The sequence below is a fragment of the Typopeltis vanoorti genome, chromosome 25, assembly GCF_054136105.1.
Source record: "Typopeltis vanoorti isolate ZY-2024b chromosome 25, IOZ_Tvanoo_1.0, whole genome shotgun sequence".
Lineage (NCBI taxonomy): Eukaryota > Metazoa > Arthropoda > Arachnida > Uropygi > Thelyphonidae > Typopeltis > Typopeltis vanoorti.
The window spans coordinates 44387929-44403544 of record NC_143573.1 but is presented as its reverse complement, the minus strand read 5'-3'; the positions used below and the strand labels follow the sequence as shown (position 1 = coordinate 44403544).

The window sequence follows — 15616 nt, the reverse complement described above, 5'->3', positions numbered from 1 at the left end:
CTGGAGGTTCAAAATTTAATTTTTTTACCCCCCCCCCCCCATCTCTATGCAGATTTTTATTTTGCATAAGGAATTATTTCCTAGGAAACACAGTAGACTGTTACTATGGCAAATATTATTATAACAAATTCGCCCCCCTCTCCCCCCAAAAAAAGAAGCAAGGTAAAATGATGTTCAAAAGAAATTTCACTATAAGCAAATTTTGCTGTATAACAAAGCATTTCTATGGTCCATAGGAATTTGCTACAATAACAGGCTACTGTATTCTCAATATTAGTTACATCTTTAAATTCTTATAAACATATACTTCAAAAAGGAACTATGACCAAAGACAGTCTCTGACTGGATTTCTCTAAGAATGATGACTGTTGAACTTAATTCTTGGATGTGACAAAATTATAGTTTTAGTTATTAAAAACAACAACTGAGAAGAGTACAGCATAAATCAATCTGTTTTATTTTGATATTTCTGAAGTACAGGTTATATGCAATTAAGAGAAGAAACATGTTCCTTAAAAGCAGAATGGCCAGCATCTTTGATAGTTATTTAAAGTTGTTCTAACAGTAATACTGTTTCATATATGAAATTTTGATATAGCAAGCTCCCAATATCTATTCACATCTTCTCAGTCTGTCATCATCCACTACTTAATACCATTATTTCTGTATCCATCATCATTACGTTGCCACTTGTCCCTTCCTGTTCATGATGGATATAAGGGTCTATTATATTTTAAAATATCTTGGTGCCACGTTAACATTTTATTTTAATAAACTTATTAATGATAAAGATTAAACTAAACCACATTTTTAATCTGAAAAATGAAATGATATATAACATTTAATATTTTTATATTTGCTTAGCTAACTTTTTTTTTTGTTCGATCAAACAAAATGTATAAAGCTGTTTTTTACAACAAATCTTCTAAGCCTTAGAAAAAAATTAAGGACGTATGCAAGCTACAGTCTTGACAGTGACATTACCAGTTTGTGGAGTACATAACGAAAATGGAAATTCTGGAATTCCATGGCATGCTGCACCTAAAGGGTGAAAGTTGATTTCTATGAGGTTTATTGTTGATTTCTGCAAAACACTTTACATACAGTTTGTATAATAAGACAACAAAAATTATGTATATATATATATATATATATATATATATAAGTACATTACAGTTATAGTATTTTCGAAAACTTTGCTGCCAGTAACTTAACTTTCTAGTGGTTAGTTATAATAATAATAATAATAGTAATAAATGATATCTAACAAATAAGAAAATTATTACAGACATGCATTATAAAAGTGTGTTTCTTAATGGTAGTTCTCTTGTAGAGTGGCACCACTCAATTATTGAACCCAGTACCAATTTTGGCATATGTACCATAGACAATATTTTGCTTTGCCTAATTTTCTAGTAAAGCATTCAAATGAAACAACTCAGTAGGTTTTACGTGATCCTAAAGAAAAAAACTATTAAATTCAATCGAGTTAGGGGATATTATCATCATTATTTTAAATAATTTTATTAATAAAAAATAGAATTGTAACAGTAATGAAGTACAAAAAAAAAAAGTCATCATGAACCTAGTGCTGGTTTATCAACAAAAAGTATAAAGCATAAGCATATCATTAAATATACATGCTCAAGAATTATATGATTCTATATATAATGCAATTATGAAACATCCACTATTTTGAGCTCATGTACTCTAGAAATATAATTTTATTTTTTGTAATTCTGCCATTACAAATGGTCTAACTGAAACTACTTGAAAAATTTACCAACAACATAAAAATGACTGATTAGAAATAAAATTGAATTCTGCTGATATTTATTTACGAGTATGTACATCACAAAATCAATTTTTTTTTAAAATCCCATCCAGCCAGAGTAGATTTACTGTCAAAACAATATCCCCTATTGCATCTCTGTTAATGGTCCCAATAACAATTTTGTAAGAATTCACAAAATGCCAAATTTTAATAGAATCTATACAACCGGGCTTGGATAACTTGGATATATAAACAACAAAATGAATCTAATAGGATTATGCATTTTGCAAGACGCAGTTAAATAAATAAAAAAAGGGCTTCATTATAAAGGGGTATATGATATGAATGTTAATCACAAGCATCCATGCTCACAATGGAATTCAAACCTATAGTCTGTTGATCAGACATGCTGTCCACTTATCCAAAAAGGCTGGTAAATAATCTTAATGTAAGAAGTACTGAAGCAGTTAGAGGTATGCTATAATCTCTTATCTATTTTGTAGTGGCTGTCCCTTAAGCTTTCGTTTATCTGGAAAATATATAAATTATATCAGATATATATCTGATATATCAACTTATACTACAGCAGATTTTGTAAAGACCAAATACACTATACTGACTTCCTGCTCAAATGGAAGTTGAGCTTTCTGGTCCCTTGCCAAAGGTGTTGGGTAAAACTTTTGTCCTTCTATGCTTCCACTCTCAATCTAGATGGAATAATGGCAACCATCATCCAATAAAAAAGAAAAGGCAGACCTCTCGGCATCATCTGCATCTCCAACTCTTGTTTAGATGACCAAGGACAATTTCTCTCCTACTATTCCAAAAAGCAACCTTGGTATACCTCCTCTGATCTTTCGACAAAAGAGACATCAGAAAAATGTTAAGTGAGCCTTTCATGATAAGTGTCTATTGACTCCATGGAGGTTATTGTAATAATAATAAATCAAATGGTCTTGATGCTAATAAGCTCTCCAACCCAGATGGTATCCTTCCAGATGTACAGAGTTCTTGTATTACAGAATTAACATCTTGTATTGCTTTTACAAACTGACCTACTCATTTTATCTATCCAACAGCATGGAAGCAAGCTTTCATTCAGCCTGTTCCTGCCATCACACTATTGTCACATTGCCCTTACCTCAATACTCTCAAAAGCAATGGAAAAGGTCATAAAAAACCAGCTTCTTCACTGCTTATCCCTAGAGACCCATTACTTAAGTAGTAATTGCTAATATGGATTCTGCCATTCTCATTGTACAGACCTCTTCACTTATCTTACCTTTGGACACAGGCCATGGAAAGATTAGGAGAATCACATGTGGTTGCCATTGATGTTTCCAAGATATCTGATCAAGTATCATAGCCTTCTTTCCAAGCTGCTATCTTATGACCTTGCCCCTATCATTTGTGGATGGATTGCCAGCTTCCTCTCTGGTTGTTCATTATATGTTATGGTGAAAGTTTTTCTCTCATCTGATTTTTCAATCACTAACATCCAATCCTATTCATAGCTTTGTTGATAATACACTCCACTAGTCTTCATTATTCACAAAACCTTGTAGCACTCAGACTCCAGCTTCAAGATATGTCAATGCCTTAAACACCAATCCTGAATTATTTACCAGAGGAGAGAGAGAGAGAGAGACCCATGCTTCACTTTCCCTCACTTTTGAATAACATTCTGCTCATAACCAATGCTTAATTGATGACCGTTCTCTCACTGACTCTCTCTCCAATTGCTTTCCCATAGATGCCCTGTTTCTGCATTATGTATTTTCTATAGAAATAAACTGGCAGCCAGTTTAGTGATGCTACTCCACTAAACTGGCTGCCACTTTCCTCCATTTCTCTCTAATCATGTCTAAACAAAGGTAGCTGCTGGTCAACATTCACAAGCCCTTCAGCAGCTCTAGAATCACTGAACCAAGTTCTCATCCTCTTTTTTCATTTTGTATACATCTGTCCTTTGCAACAGTCTCTCCCTTATCATTTTCTTCAATGAATACAAACTCCAACTCTTTAAGAAACACAGTAACAGATTCCTTTTTTCTCTCTGATTACTCGACTGCACATCGAATTATCATGTTATGGGTCTTAAAACTTCTCACGTGGGATAAAAAAAACTTATATAATTATCTCCTAATGAATTTTAGGAAAGGGGAAAATAATTATTTTCCATAAAACAAAAGGCCATGTTAACCAAAATTATTAAGTAAGTACTTCATGAAAATCTAAGAGAATCATAAAACTGTGGACCTGTTTCTAATAGAGTATCATACAAAAATAGGTGCATTTGTACCTTCTCTGAACCTGTTTCTAATGTTTTCCCACAAATGGTTTCAGTATGAAGGCAATTACAAGCCTGGATAGGAATTACAAATGTGCAATAAATTTTTCTGTTGACCTATGAACATGAATTGATTGATTATGAATATCTGGAGCGATGGCAAAGATTTTGGAAAAGTTGGTAAGAGTTCATGTACAGAAATTTGTTGACAGGTGATTTGAATAGGATGAAACTGTGGACCTGAGCAAATGGCTATAAGTTTAATCTTAATAAATACAAAGTTATGCACTTTGATGTGATGAGATATCTAATGGTATATTATATTGGCAAGACTATGCTGAAAGAAACTGACCATACTAGGGACCTTTGAGTTTTAGATAGGAAGTTGAAATTTAGGGACTCATATAGCAAAGACTGTAAATACAACTTGGATGATCCCCCTGGCATTTTTCATATGTTCCAATAAGGAATTCCATAAAGTTATTATTGGTGCTGTATCATTGTTTGAAGAACATTTCCTTTGTGTGAGAATCATTCCAAGAAGGAACAGTCAATAAATAATAAGAAAACAAAGAACAATAAAAAAAACAACACTGATGGAATTGTAATCGGTTATGTTAATGTTTGTTAGCAGAATGGTCTTTTATATTAATCATATTCTTCTGTCTTTTCTTAAAGTTAAGAAAAGTTTTTGTTTAGAAAGTTATTATTATTATTATTGTTGTTACGTAACACCTCCATTCGTTTGAGCTCTTGATTTTTTCAACTTTATAGCGAAATGGGAGGTTGTTCTGCTCCAAATTGTATGTATATATATGTATCTATATATACAAAGACTCATCGAGGGAGGACACCTACTCTATAGCTCTCTGTCTCCATCCTCAACTTATAGTTGTCTACCAACTACAACGAACTGCAACTACCATCATCATCTATGCCGACGCCATCTACTGCCCACCACCACTACTAGTATTTTCACAGACAATCACAAACATCCATGCCCAAGGCAGGATTCGAACCCGCAGTCTTTTGGCTGGAGAGCAGATACACTAACCACTCGGCCAACCTGACCGGCATTGACATGTATGGGTAAGGAAGCTATTTTGCCTCTTTACAAGGCCCTGACTTCATACAGCCTCACTTGGCCTAATGTGACAAGTTATTTTTTATTAAATCAAAAGCATTATATTTTATCCAGTCTGCAGCCAATTGCTAGTTTGCAAAGTCTGCTCACTGTAGGTGAGAATATTTATCAAGCCCCAATAATTGCAATGCCGAAATATTGACATGTAAGGATAAGGAAGCTATTTTGCCTCTTTACATGGCCTTGACTTCATACAGCCTCACTTGGCCTAACGTGACCAGATCTGGCTTCCAAGGTGATGCAATGTCGGATCTGGTTTCCAAGGTCATACAGGATACCAGTAGATAGAATTTTTCATTCTATGTAGGGTGCAGAGAAGATAAGGGGCATCTGTTCAACTTGAGAATTGATGCAGTCAAGAAAGGTGCGAGCTAGATTTTCCTCTCATAGAATAATCGTGTGTGACTGTAATGGTTTGCCTTTGGAGGTTGTGAGTGTAGATAGTGTGAATGAATTCAAGAGAAGGTATGATGTGGTGTGAGTGATATGCAGTCTCTCTCAATGCGTCTCTGACTCCCTGGAGGTCTCTTATAATAATATTATTCTCTCTCTCTTCTTCACAGGTCTGGCTCTGACTCATATGAATAACATCCACATGGAGTGTGGGGAGAAGCAGCTTCCAATAGAAGCCATGAAACTGAAATAATGGAAAGCAACTGAGAAAAAAAAATGCAAGAAGTAGGGTATACAGCTTGGATGACCCCTTTATAAATTGAAGACTCATCAGATTCATTCAAAACTACACCTGATTATTTGTGCCAATTCTCCTATACATCACCTCATTAAATATATAAGGATTTCACAGACTGATTGAAGAGGAAGCCTATGGAAACTAATGCTGCACTGCATTGCAACATGAGATTACCGTTACTCCAAAACTACACCTGATTAATTGTGTCAATTCTCCTATACATCACCTTGTTAAATATATAAGGATTTCGCAGGCTGGTTGAAGAGGAAGCCATAAGGCTCTAAATAGAAGGTATGCTTACTTGCTGCCATTTTGGATCTAGGGTCGCCCACAGTCGCATTCGTTCGAGCTCTTGATTTTTTCGACTTTATAGCGAAATGGGAGGTTATTCTGCTCCAAATTGTATGTATGTATATATATGTATCTATATATACATATACATACATATATTAACAATAGAACTTCAACACGGACTGTAGCCACAGTTCAAAGCTGATTTTATAATAGTCGTTTTTTATAGTGATACATGTTTCTTATAGTGTTTACTTGCTTTCTATGTTCCCACGCCTGAAGAAGTCGGGCAATCCGATGAAACATGTCGCGTTTTGAATAAATTTAACCTCCCAAACGGCTAGGACGTCTATAGACGTCCAACTAAATCTGGATATGTTTCAGCCCACTTGTTTAAAGAATCTGGATAAGAAGTGCAAATTGACTGTCATGTCCATTAGAAAGTGTGATAAACCCTCACGCTGAAGAGAATGGTTAATCGGATTATCTCGCATTCCTAGCTGCCTCTCAGTTGCCTATATCAAGAAATGCACTTCCTTGTTCCATGCTGGTCAACTGGATTTTAGTTATATAGGATAGACTAAAAATAGAGAAATTATTTCTATTTTGGTTTTCTCTTTTTATTGTACAATACAATTTTAATGTCTGGACAAAATAAAGATCTTGTATAAGTTGCTCACTTAAAAATATTTAAGTGAACAAAGCCTTACCTTGGAGAACCAATTTAATTTTTTATTTTTTTGCGCTAATTTTTTTCTAATCGCTTACTACACAAAATATTTTTCTTTGTTCTCGAAGAAATAATTATCGTGAATAATTAATTAATTATTCACGATAATTATTTGAAATATTCTTTTAAAAAAAGAAAACCGGCTGCCGACGTTCCAGTTTATATTATTTTTACTTACATATAAAGAGCTAATAAGCTTCATTTCGGCGATATAAACAATATTTTAAATTAAGGGGATATAAAATCCACATTGTTTTAAAACCGAATAAGAAACTCAAAGATTGGAATCAGAGAGTTTCATGCCGAATATAGTAAACTATAAAGTATCGGCGATCCTAGCATGAGCTAATGCAAGTGACCCTAGTATGCAGTACAATATCGGGCAACTCGTTGCAAAGGTGGGGGAAGTTCAGATCGCTATTCTTAGGTATTTTACATAATGTAAAAACACATTTCCTAGGAAATGTATGCTATTACATTATGGAGGGAGGTCACTACCCAGACCAGTTTCAGCCTTTTTTGAGGCCTCATCAGTGAGTGAGTAGCTACTCACTGACTGATATGTAAACATATGAGTATATATATATATATGTAAACATAAATATATATATATATATGTAAACATAAATAAGTTATAAATTATCATTGACCTGCTTGTTTTTTAAAAGTTCATATTGAAATATAAGAAAAATCTTATGAACTCGCATACAGTACATATATTGGAAATACTGTTATTCTATTACACAGATCCCACTGGTATGTATGTATGTGTAAACATAAATTACTTATAAATTATCATTGTTTCAAAGATAATTACAAGTCTAGTTTTGTTTTATTTTATTATTAATATTATTACATGACACCTCCATGGAATCCCAGGACTTTCAGTTCCGTATTTTAAAGTACGGATTTAGACAATGCAGAATTCCAAAATTAATAACAATATTTTATCAAAATCGCTAATTCATATAAAGCAGTACAACCAATAATAAAGGACATGGGAAGTCTTTTCTTTATGAATTCACGAAAAATAAATGCTTATGAACGTTATACAGCCACTTCTATTTACTGATAAATGATATGAGCTCTAACTGCCAAGATAGCTCCAAAATGGCGACAAGTACGAGGGGGGGGGGGAAGATCTGTGTAATAGAATAACAGTATTTCCAATATATGTACTGTATGCAAGTTCATAAGATTTTTCTTATATTTCAATATGAACTTTTAAAAAGCAAGCAGGTCAATGATAATTTATAACTTATTTATGTTTACATATACAGGGTGTTCGGGATAAATTTGACATATTTATAATTAATTATATTTTTCCATAAGTTACATGTATTAACACACACTTCTCTTCATTTAAAAGTTTGGACCCTTCTTCATTCATATACAAGATGTCAGAAAGGATGGATAGCTGGAACCCACCTGAATCATGGAAGAGAATAACTTGTATCATGATGATTCGTGCCCGCCATCAAAATAAGGATATTACGACTGCTGCCCAATGCTCCCTGAATACAGTAAAAACAATCAGGCATGAACTAGAGACTTGCAATGGTGACTACGAGGATGTAGCAAGAAGAAAGATCCCTAGCAGACGATCTGATTGCGTTCGTACAGCAGAATTCCTCGCAAATCTGCAGGAACAGGTGTTGAAGAACCCTGGCATTGGAATTCGGGCTTTGTTCGTGGAGTTGCTAACTGTAGTCAAGCCCTGGATAACAAGGGTAGCCAATGGTAGGCCGTATGTATGGCAGCAGGATTCGGCCCCTTGCCACACCTCTGGGAAAAGTCAAAAATGGTTGTCTGAAAATTTCTACGACTTCACCAGTCCAAATGTTTGGCCTCCAAACTCCCCAGACCTTAACCCCATGGATTATTTTGTATGGGGCGCAGTTGAAAAAGACACCAATCGCACTTCCAGTAATACAAAAGCCCAGTTAATGGATAAAATTAAAACAGTTTTTGCGGCCCTTCCCAGGGAGACTGTAGCATCAGCTTTTTCGAGGTTCCGAAGCAGAATTGAAGCTGTGATCGATGCTAATGGTGGTTATTTTGAGTAAATCTTGTTGATAGTATTGTAATTAACTCTGCCTGTAATGTTTTTTTGTCAATTCATTAAATTTAATAGATACAAAGAAGATTTTCTTTTTCCTTACGAAACTGTCAAATTTATCCCGAACACCCTGTATATACATACATACAATTTGGAGCAGAATAATCTCCCATTTTGTTATAAAGTTGAAAAAATCAAGAGCTCGAACGAATGCGACTGTGGGCGACCCTAGATCAAAAATGGCGGCAAGTAAGTGTACCTTCTATTTAGAGCCTTAGGAAGCCATATGAAAGCTAATGCTGCATCACAACATGAGATTGCTGTTACTTCTGTGGATATGAGGATATAAAAACTTCAATAGACAGATACCTACTCGTATCATACCAAAGGCTTAACAGGAATGAGGTAAAAGTTCTTATTCTTGCACCTCCAAACCTCAAGCTTTCCATAATATACTGGATTCCATAAATTAAGGAACAAAGAGAAAAATCGTGATAACTCAGGAGGGGAAAAGGAAAAAAATATATGAAAGTCAGGTCCATTATGTAAAAACCATTATATTGTAAAGTCCATTATATGATAACCAGAGTAAGTGTCACACTTACTCTGGTTATCATATACAAATGATGGTCAGTAGTATATGAAAATGAAGGCACTGCATAAAAGTGGGCATTTTGCAGTGGTTTTTCATTTTGTGTCTGTTATGAGAACCAAGACATTTTCTGATAGTAAATTCTTGGATATGGCTGCAAGACATCTGATGAATTTAGGTGGCAAGCTATTATAAGATCAGAGGCTGGCCAAAGCCAGACAGAGGTATGTTGCATGTGAGTCGTTCTGTGGTCACAGATTGTGGAACCAATTCCAATAATCACAAATACAGAGAAGGAATGCCATAAGCTAAAACTGCAGTGCACAACTGATATCTCCAATAACCTGCTATCTAAAACAGGAGTATTATCCAGAATCAACTACAATCTGACCTAGCATCAGGTATAGGAACATTGGTACCTACTTCCAGTGGGCTATATGAACTCCACTGGTCTGTATTCTAGGTGACTGTTAGTCTAACAGCACCTATTCCGACACCACAGGAGTGAATATTTGAAATCAACCAGGCTCCACATCAACTGGACCCAAGAATAGGAATTCCTTATTACTCACACTAGAACTTTTTTTTGTTTTTGTTTTTGCAATATTTCCCATCAATTATTAGTACCAGAAAGAATTTTGATTCTTTCTGATACTTATACTTAACAAGTTAAAATATAATTTATGGAAAGTTGGAAAATATGGATTTGAAAACCAACAATATGTTATGCAATTAGTTTCCATAAAACAATTTATTTCATGGAAATTTTATTGTTCAGTTTTTTTTTTGAGATAAGTGCAAACAATCCATATTATACAATACTCTCATGGAGGAATATAAATTCCTGACTATGCCATCTTTTCATTCACTGTCGTTTTGTGGTTTTAACCACATGGATGACTGGTCATATAACAGGTCTTTTAGTTGACTAGTTGCATGATCCTATTGAGAAAAAAATAAATAAATAAAAAGATTGGTTGCATGATAATATAAAAAAGCTGAGGCCTTATCTCTGCCTTTCTATCCATCTATCTCTTCTTTTCCCTAATGTTAGCAGGTTCCTTTGCATTCTTATATCATTATTTCTTTAATAGAGGCATGCATGTTACAAGTCCTATATTTTTTGAATAATGGCTCCACACATGTAAGAGAAAACTAACTATAATTTATTACTCTTATATATTTTGATCAATATGTCATGAGCTCCTTTTACGGAGAAGACAGAAAAACTGGTTAGTTTTAACTGGTTTAAAGTTTTAAAGCAAATAAAAGTTGAACAGCTCTCACATGTGAACTATAGACTAAAATACAATCAGGTAGTATGGTGGTGAGGTTGTCTGGAAGGATAGAAAAATCAGAACTCCATGGTGGACACAGGAAGTTAAGGAGGTAGTGAAGGAAAAAAAGAAAGCATCAAAAAAAGTTTTCCAGATTGGAAAATAAATCAGCTTGTGGTCTTAGAGAATACAGAGACAAATGTAAGAAAGCTAAACACTGTGTAAAACTAGCTAAACAAAAGGCATGGGAAGACTTTGGTAAGAACATAGAAAATAAATATCAAAAAGGTGACAAGATATTCTGGAGGATGTGGAAGAGGCTCAGAAATGGAGGAAAGGGTGCTGCAAAAGGAATTAAAGATGATAAAGGTGACATGAACACTGGAGAAAAAAAGATATCCTTGAACTATGGAGTAATTACTTCAAAAAATTGCTAAATGAAACAAGCAGCGACAGCACAGTGGTAAAAAACACTGACCAGGCATGTAATCAAGAATATATATCCATACTTGAAGTAGAAAAAGCCATCAAAAGCCTGAAATGTGGAAAGGCAGCTGAAGGAGATGATATTCAACCAGAAATGCTGAAGTATGGAATAAACGTCTTACAATGGCTGCACTGCATAGTTGAGAAAGCCTGGACAGAGGGACAAATTCCAGATAATTGGAGTAGAGCTCTCAATAGTACCCATATATAAAAAGGGGAAATAAAACTGAATGTGATAATTACAGAGGTATTTCTGATCTACCGGGAGTTCCTGGTAAGATTTATGAATAATGGTGAAGAACAAGCTGGATTTAGGCCAAATAGAAGCCTGTCAGCATCAGATTTTTACTTTACGACAAATAGTTGAGAAATTATGGGAATATAACAAAGATCTGTATTTAAGTTTTGTAGATCTGGAAAATGCATATGACAAGGTGCCAAGAGAAAAGTTATTCAAAACACTACAGTTGTATGGTGTCAGTAGGGCATTATATCAAGCAATACTTAGTCTTTGACTTGAGTTGCAAGTCAGCAGTTAGAAATGAAGGAAGTACAGGAAGATGGTTTAATGTTAAATCTGGAGGCAGACAAGGATGTACATTATCCCCTCTGTTTTCATCATCTATATGAATTACATTATGAAGGAAAGCAGTATTAAACCTGATATCAAAATTGGAGATGTTTTTATTTATTTTATTTGTGTGGGGTTCCCCTCTGTTCCTTGACCACCCCTTAGGATTGGTTGAGCCCTCCTAACAAGGGATTAAGTATGTATTTTTGACTGTAGCAGCATGTGTTCATGGGGTCTGGTTTGCCTGTTTTGAGGGACGAAAAATCCGAGTCTCCAGGAGAAAAAACTCTTTATGCAGATGATGTTATGCTTTTAAATAAATCCAGTACAAGTCTGCAAGATTCCCTGACTAAATTGAATAACTATTGTAATACATTTGGTATGAAAATCAGCAAAACAAGAGAAAGGAAAATAAGCAGAAACATTGAAAATATCAACTGCATTGTGAATGGAGAACCTATAGAACAAGTAAAATATTTCAGCTACTTAGACACAATTTTTAGTGAAGATGGTAAATTAAATATGGAAATAGACAACAGAATCAACAAAACTGATATGGTAGAAAGTCAAATGAATAAATGCATATGGAATAATAGAGAAATTTGTCAAAACACTAAATTAGCTGTATACAAGACAGTGTTCAAGCCAATTTTAACTTATGGATTTGAGAGATGGATATGAGACCTTTGATATGAGAGTCCTAAAAAAGATTAGGGGCATGAACAGATGTCATATCATATGCAATATTATATTAAAAACAAAGATATTAGAAATAACTTGACAGTGTTAGCATCAGGAATGTATTAGCAGAGCTAATTTCAGGTGGTATGGTCACTTAAACAGAATGGGAATGGAAAGATTAGCAAAACAAGTGTTCTCTGCCAGGTTGGCAGGAAAAAGACCTAGATATAGGCATATTGATACAGTAAAAATTGCCTTAGAACACAAAAATATAAGATCTGATAATGTTGGAGTCTTGACAGATAACAGATTGATTTGGAGGTAAATTGTTGATAGGAAGTTAGTAATGATGTAAGTTTTTCATGTAGTACTATCATAATATCCTGTACAAGTCAGGAATCTGAAGATGATGATACAAGAACGAGTCATGCATGCATATAATATCAGTGTTTCATTCGCAGCTATCTAGTAAGAGGAAACATTATTAGAGTTCAGAGAAGTGGGAATAGATGTACTGTATAATTAATTAATTAATTAATTTAAAAACAATAAATAAATAAAAATATAAAATATTATAGACAATTAATAGCAATCACTTCCCAAAACTTAGAAACAGACATACAGTCTGTCTGATTAGGACAATGGCATAGGGCTTCACAGTGATTCAAAAAAATAGATGATCAAATTTTAATACCAGATTGCAGCCTGGAAGAGGGATGATAATTATCAAATATTTTCTGTATCAAGGTCTTGCTGTATCTGATAAGCAATAGAGTAAGTTTTACATTATTTAATTCTTCTAATAGAAGAGACTCAGAAGAACAAATTGTGCTTGCTCAGTGTACTAAGGCTTTTTATAATACCTATTTTTTGTGACGGATGATGATGTGAAGTGCATGGATATATCTGACTGTAAAGGATGGCTTCCTGTAAACAGAAAATTCAATGTTACCAGCAGAGGTACAATGTATTCAAGTATCCAAAAAGGGAAGATTGTTGTTGGATTCATGTTCAATACTGAACTTATCCGAGTATATAAGGAGTTAATTTTATCCAGAAACTGAAGTAGTTCTGTTTCAGAGTGAGACCATATTGCAAAGATGTCATCCACACAATGTAGCCAAATGTGAGGTCGAGGAGAATGGTATTAGAAATTCAATCCTCTAAATGCTCCATAAAATAATCAGTCAAAGCAGGTAATATAAGACTACCCATTGCAGTATCTTTGATCTGCTGAAATAATTTATTATGCCAAGTGAAATAGCCAGCATTGATAGTAAACTTGAATAAATTGACAACACCAACAGGGAAATCTACTTGTAAAAGTTGTAGTTTCTTGAAGTGGTATATTTTTAAACAATGAAACCACATCAAAGGAAACCATCATTTAAGACGCTTGAAGAGAAGATCTTTAAGTTATTCTTTGAAGTGAAAACTATTTTTTAAGTTTGAATTATTAGAACAAAGAAGCTGCAGTTCATCCAGCAACCACCCAACTCTGCCCATAAAAAATGGGTTATAAATTTAACTAACTCTCCTTTTACAAATGATGAATTAAGTGTATTGTCAAAAGGTCTAGATTTTGCACTTACATCTTGTCATCTGCCTCGCTTAGACTTTATGGTAGGTTAGTAAAAGGCATCAGAGAATTATGTGCCAATGATGCTAACAAGCTATGGTTTGAAACTGCACAGATTTTGTATAAAGCTAAATCTCCTCCACTGAATATTTTGTTATCTGAATTACACGTTCTCCTTTCTTTCCACCAAAATAATAAACACTGTAATAACAGTCTGACAGAGAAAATCCAACGGTGCTCATGAATACCAGTGACTACAATTGCAAACTTAACGTTTTACTGCATGATAGATCCACTTATAGTATAATTGATAGAGATCCTATGCAAAGCTAGCTAAACAAATTTAATAAATGGTTAGGTCAAACATATTCCTTAAATAATAATACTATTGAAAAGTTGGGGATTCATCATGCTCATCTTCCACTTCTTATTCTTCTTAAAATCAATTTATCCATTATGTCCAATAGTTGATTGCATAGGATCTTATTATTTGGCAAAATATCTTTCAAGACTTCCACTTCAAAGAAAAAATTAAAGATTTTCATCTTCAAGAGTCTGAAATGATGATTTCCTTTGATGTAGTTTTAAGAAACTCTACAACTTTTACAAGTAGATTTCCCTTTTGACATCATCAATTTATTCAAGTTTACTATTAATGGCTATTTCACTTGACATAATTCAGCAGATTGAAGGTGACTACACTGGGTAGTCCTATATCACCTGCTTTGGTTGATTATTTATTAAGTATTTAGAGGATTTAATTTCTAATACCATTTCTCCTTGACCTTTCTCGTTTCTCCTAAAGATAAGCTTCTGCCTCTAGGTTTTTCCAGCCATCTACCAGATTCCTTGCTCTTGCAACTTATCTTATTTAAACTGGAAGATCTGCTTTTATTCATATAGAAGAACATAAGTCTTATATTAAATATCATGAACCTCAACAGTCTGGACTTGCTGAGCATGCTGTCCGCACTAAACATAGAGTTCAGTGGAACAAGACAAGACTCCTTCATAAAAGTTGTTTTCTCACAGAATGTTTTTATAAAGTAATGTGTGAAACATTATTCCGTTGTGCTAACAAAATCAATGGTCTATCTCTATTCCCTTTATTGAAGATAGTACTTTTTAAATCCGCTAAATGTGTGTGCGTGTGCGCAGCGCGTGTGTGTTTTTAGTTACAAAATTATTGTCATTTAGTTATCTTACATTAACTACTAAGGTGGCACTTTTTTAGAATTGTCTGTTATTGTTTTGTAATCTTCTGTACTGGAGATGCCTATGAAAAGTAGGCAAAAATTCTGCAATAAATAAGTTTTAAAAATGGAGTTTTTCTCCATTTTTATAATTAATATTATGATTCAATGCTTACTTAAGGGTATGAGAAATGGTTATAATCTAACATTTGCCTTTATGTCTTATTATTACTACTAACAGCTATTCCTATTGAATCC

At 34.0% G+C, this 15616-nt stretch overlaps 1 protein-coding gene across 1 annotated transcript in view; it reads right to left on the bottom strand.

The window, feature by feature from the left end:
• Nucleotides 1-434: 434 nt before the first annotated feature.
• The window catches only part of LOC150092699 (N(4)-(Beta-N-acetylglucosaminyl)-L-asparaginase-like), a 131281-nt gene continuing 116099 nt past the window's right edge, over nucleotides 435-15616 (bottom strand). Inside the window, exon 8 of the mRNA XM_090414711.1 lies at nucleotides 435-1041. Coding sequence (XP_090270837.1) covers nucleotides 944-1041 — 98 coding nt within the window. The 3' untranslated portion in view covers nucleotides 435-943. The remainder of the gene's footprint in view (nucleotides 1042-15616) is intronic.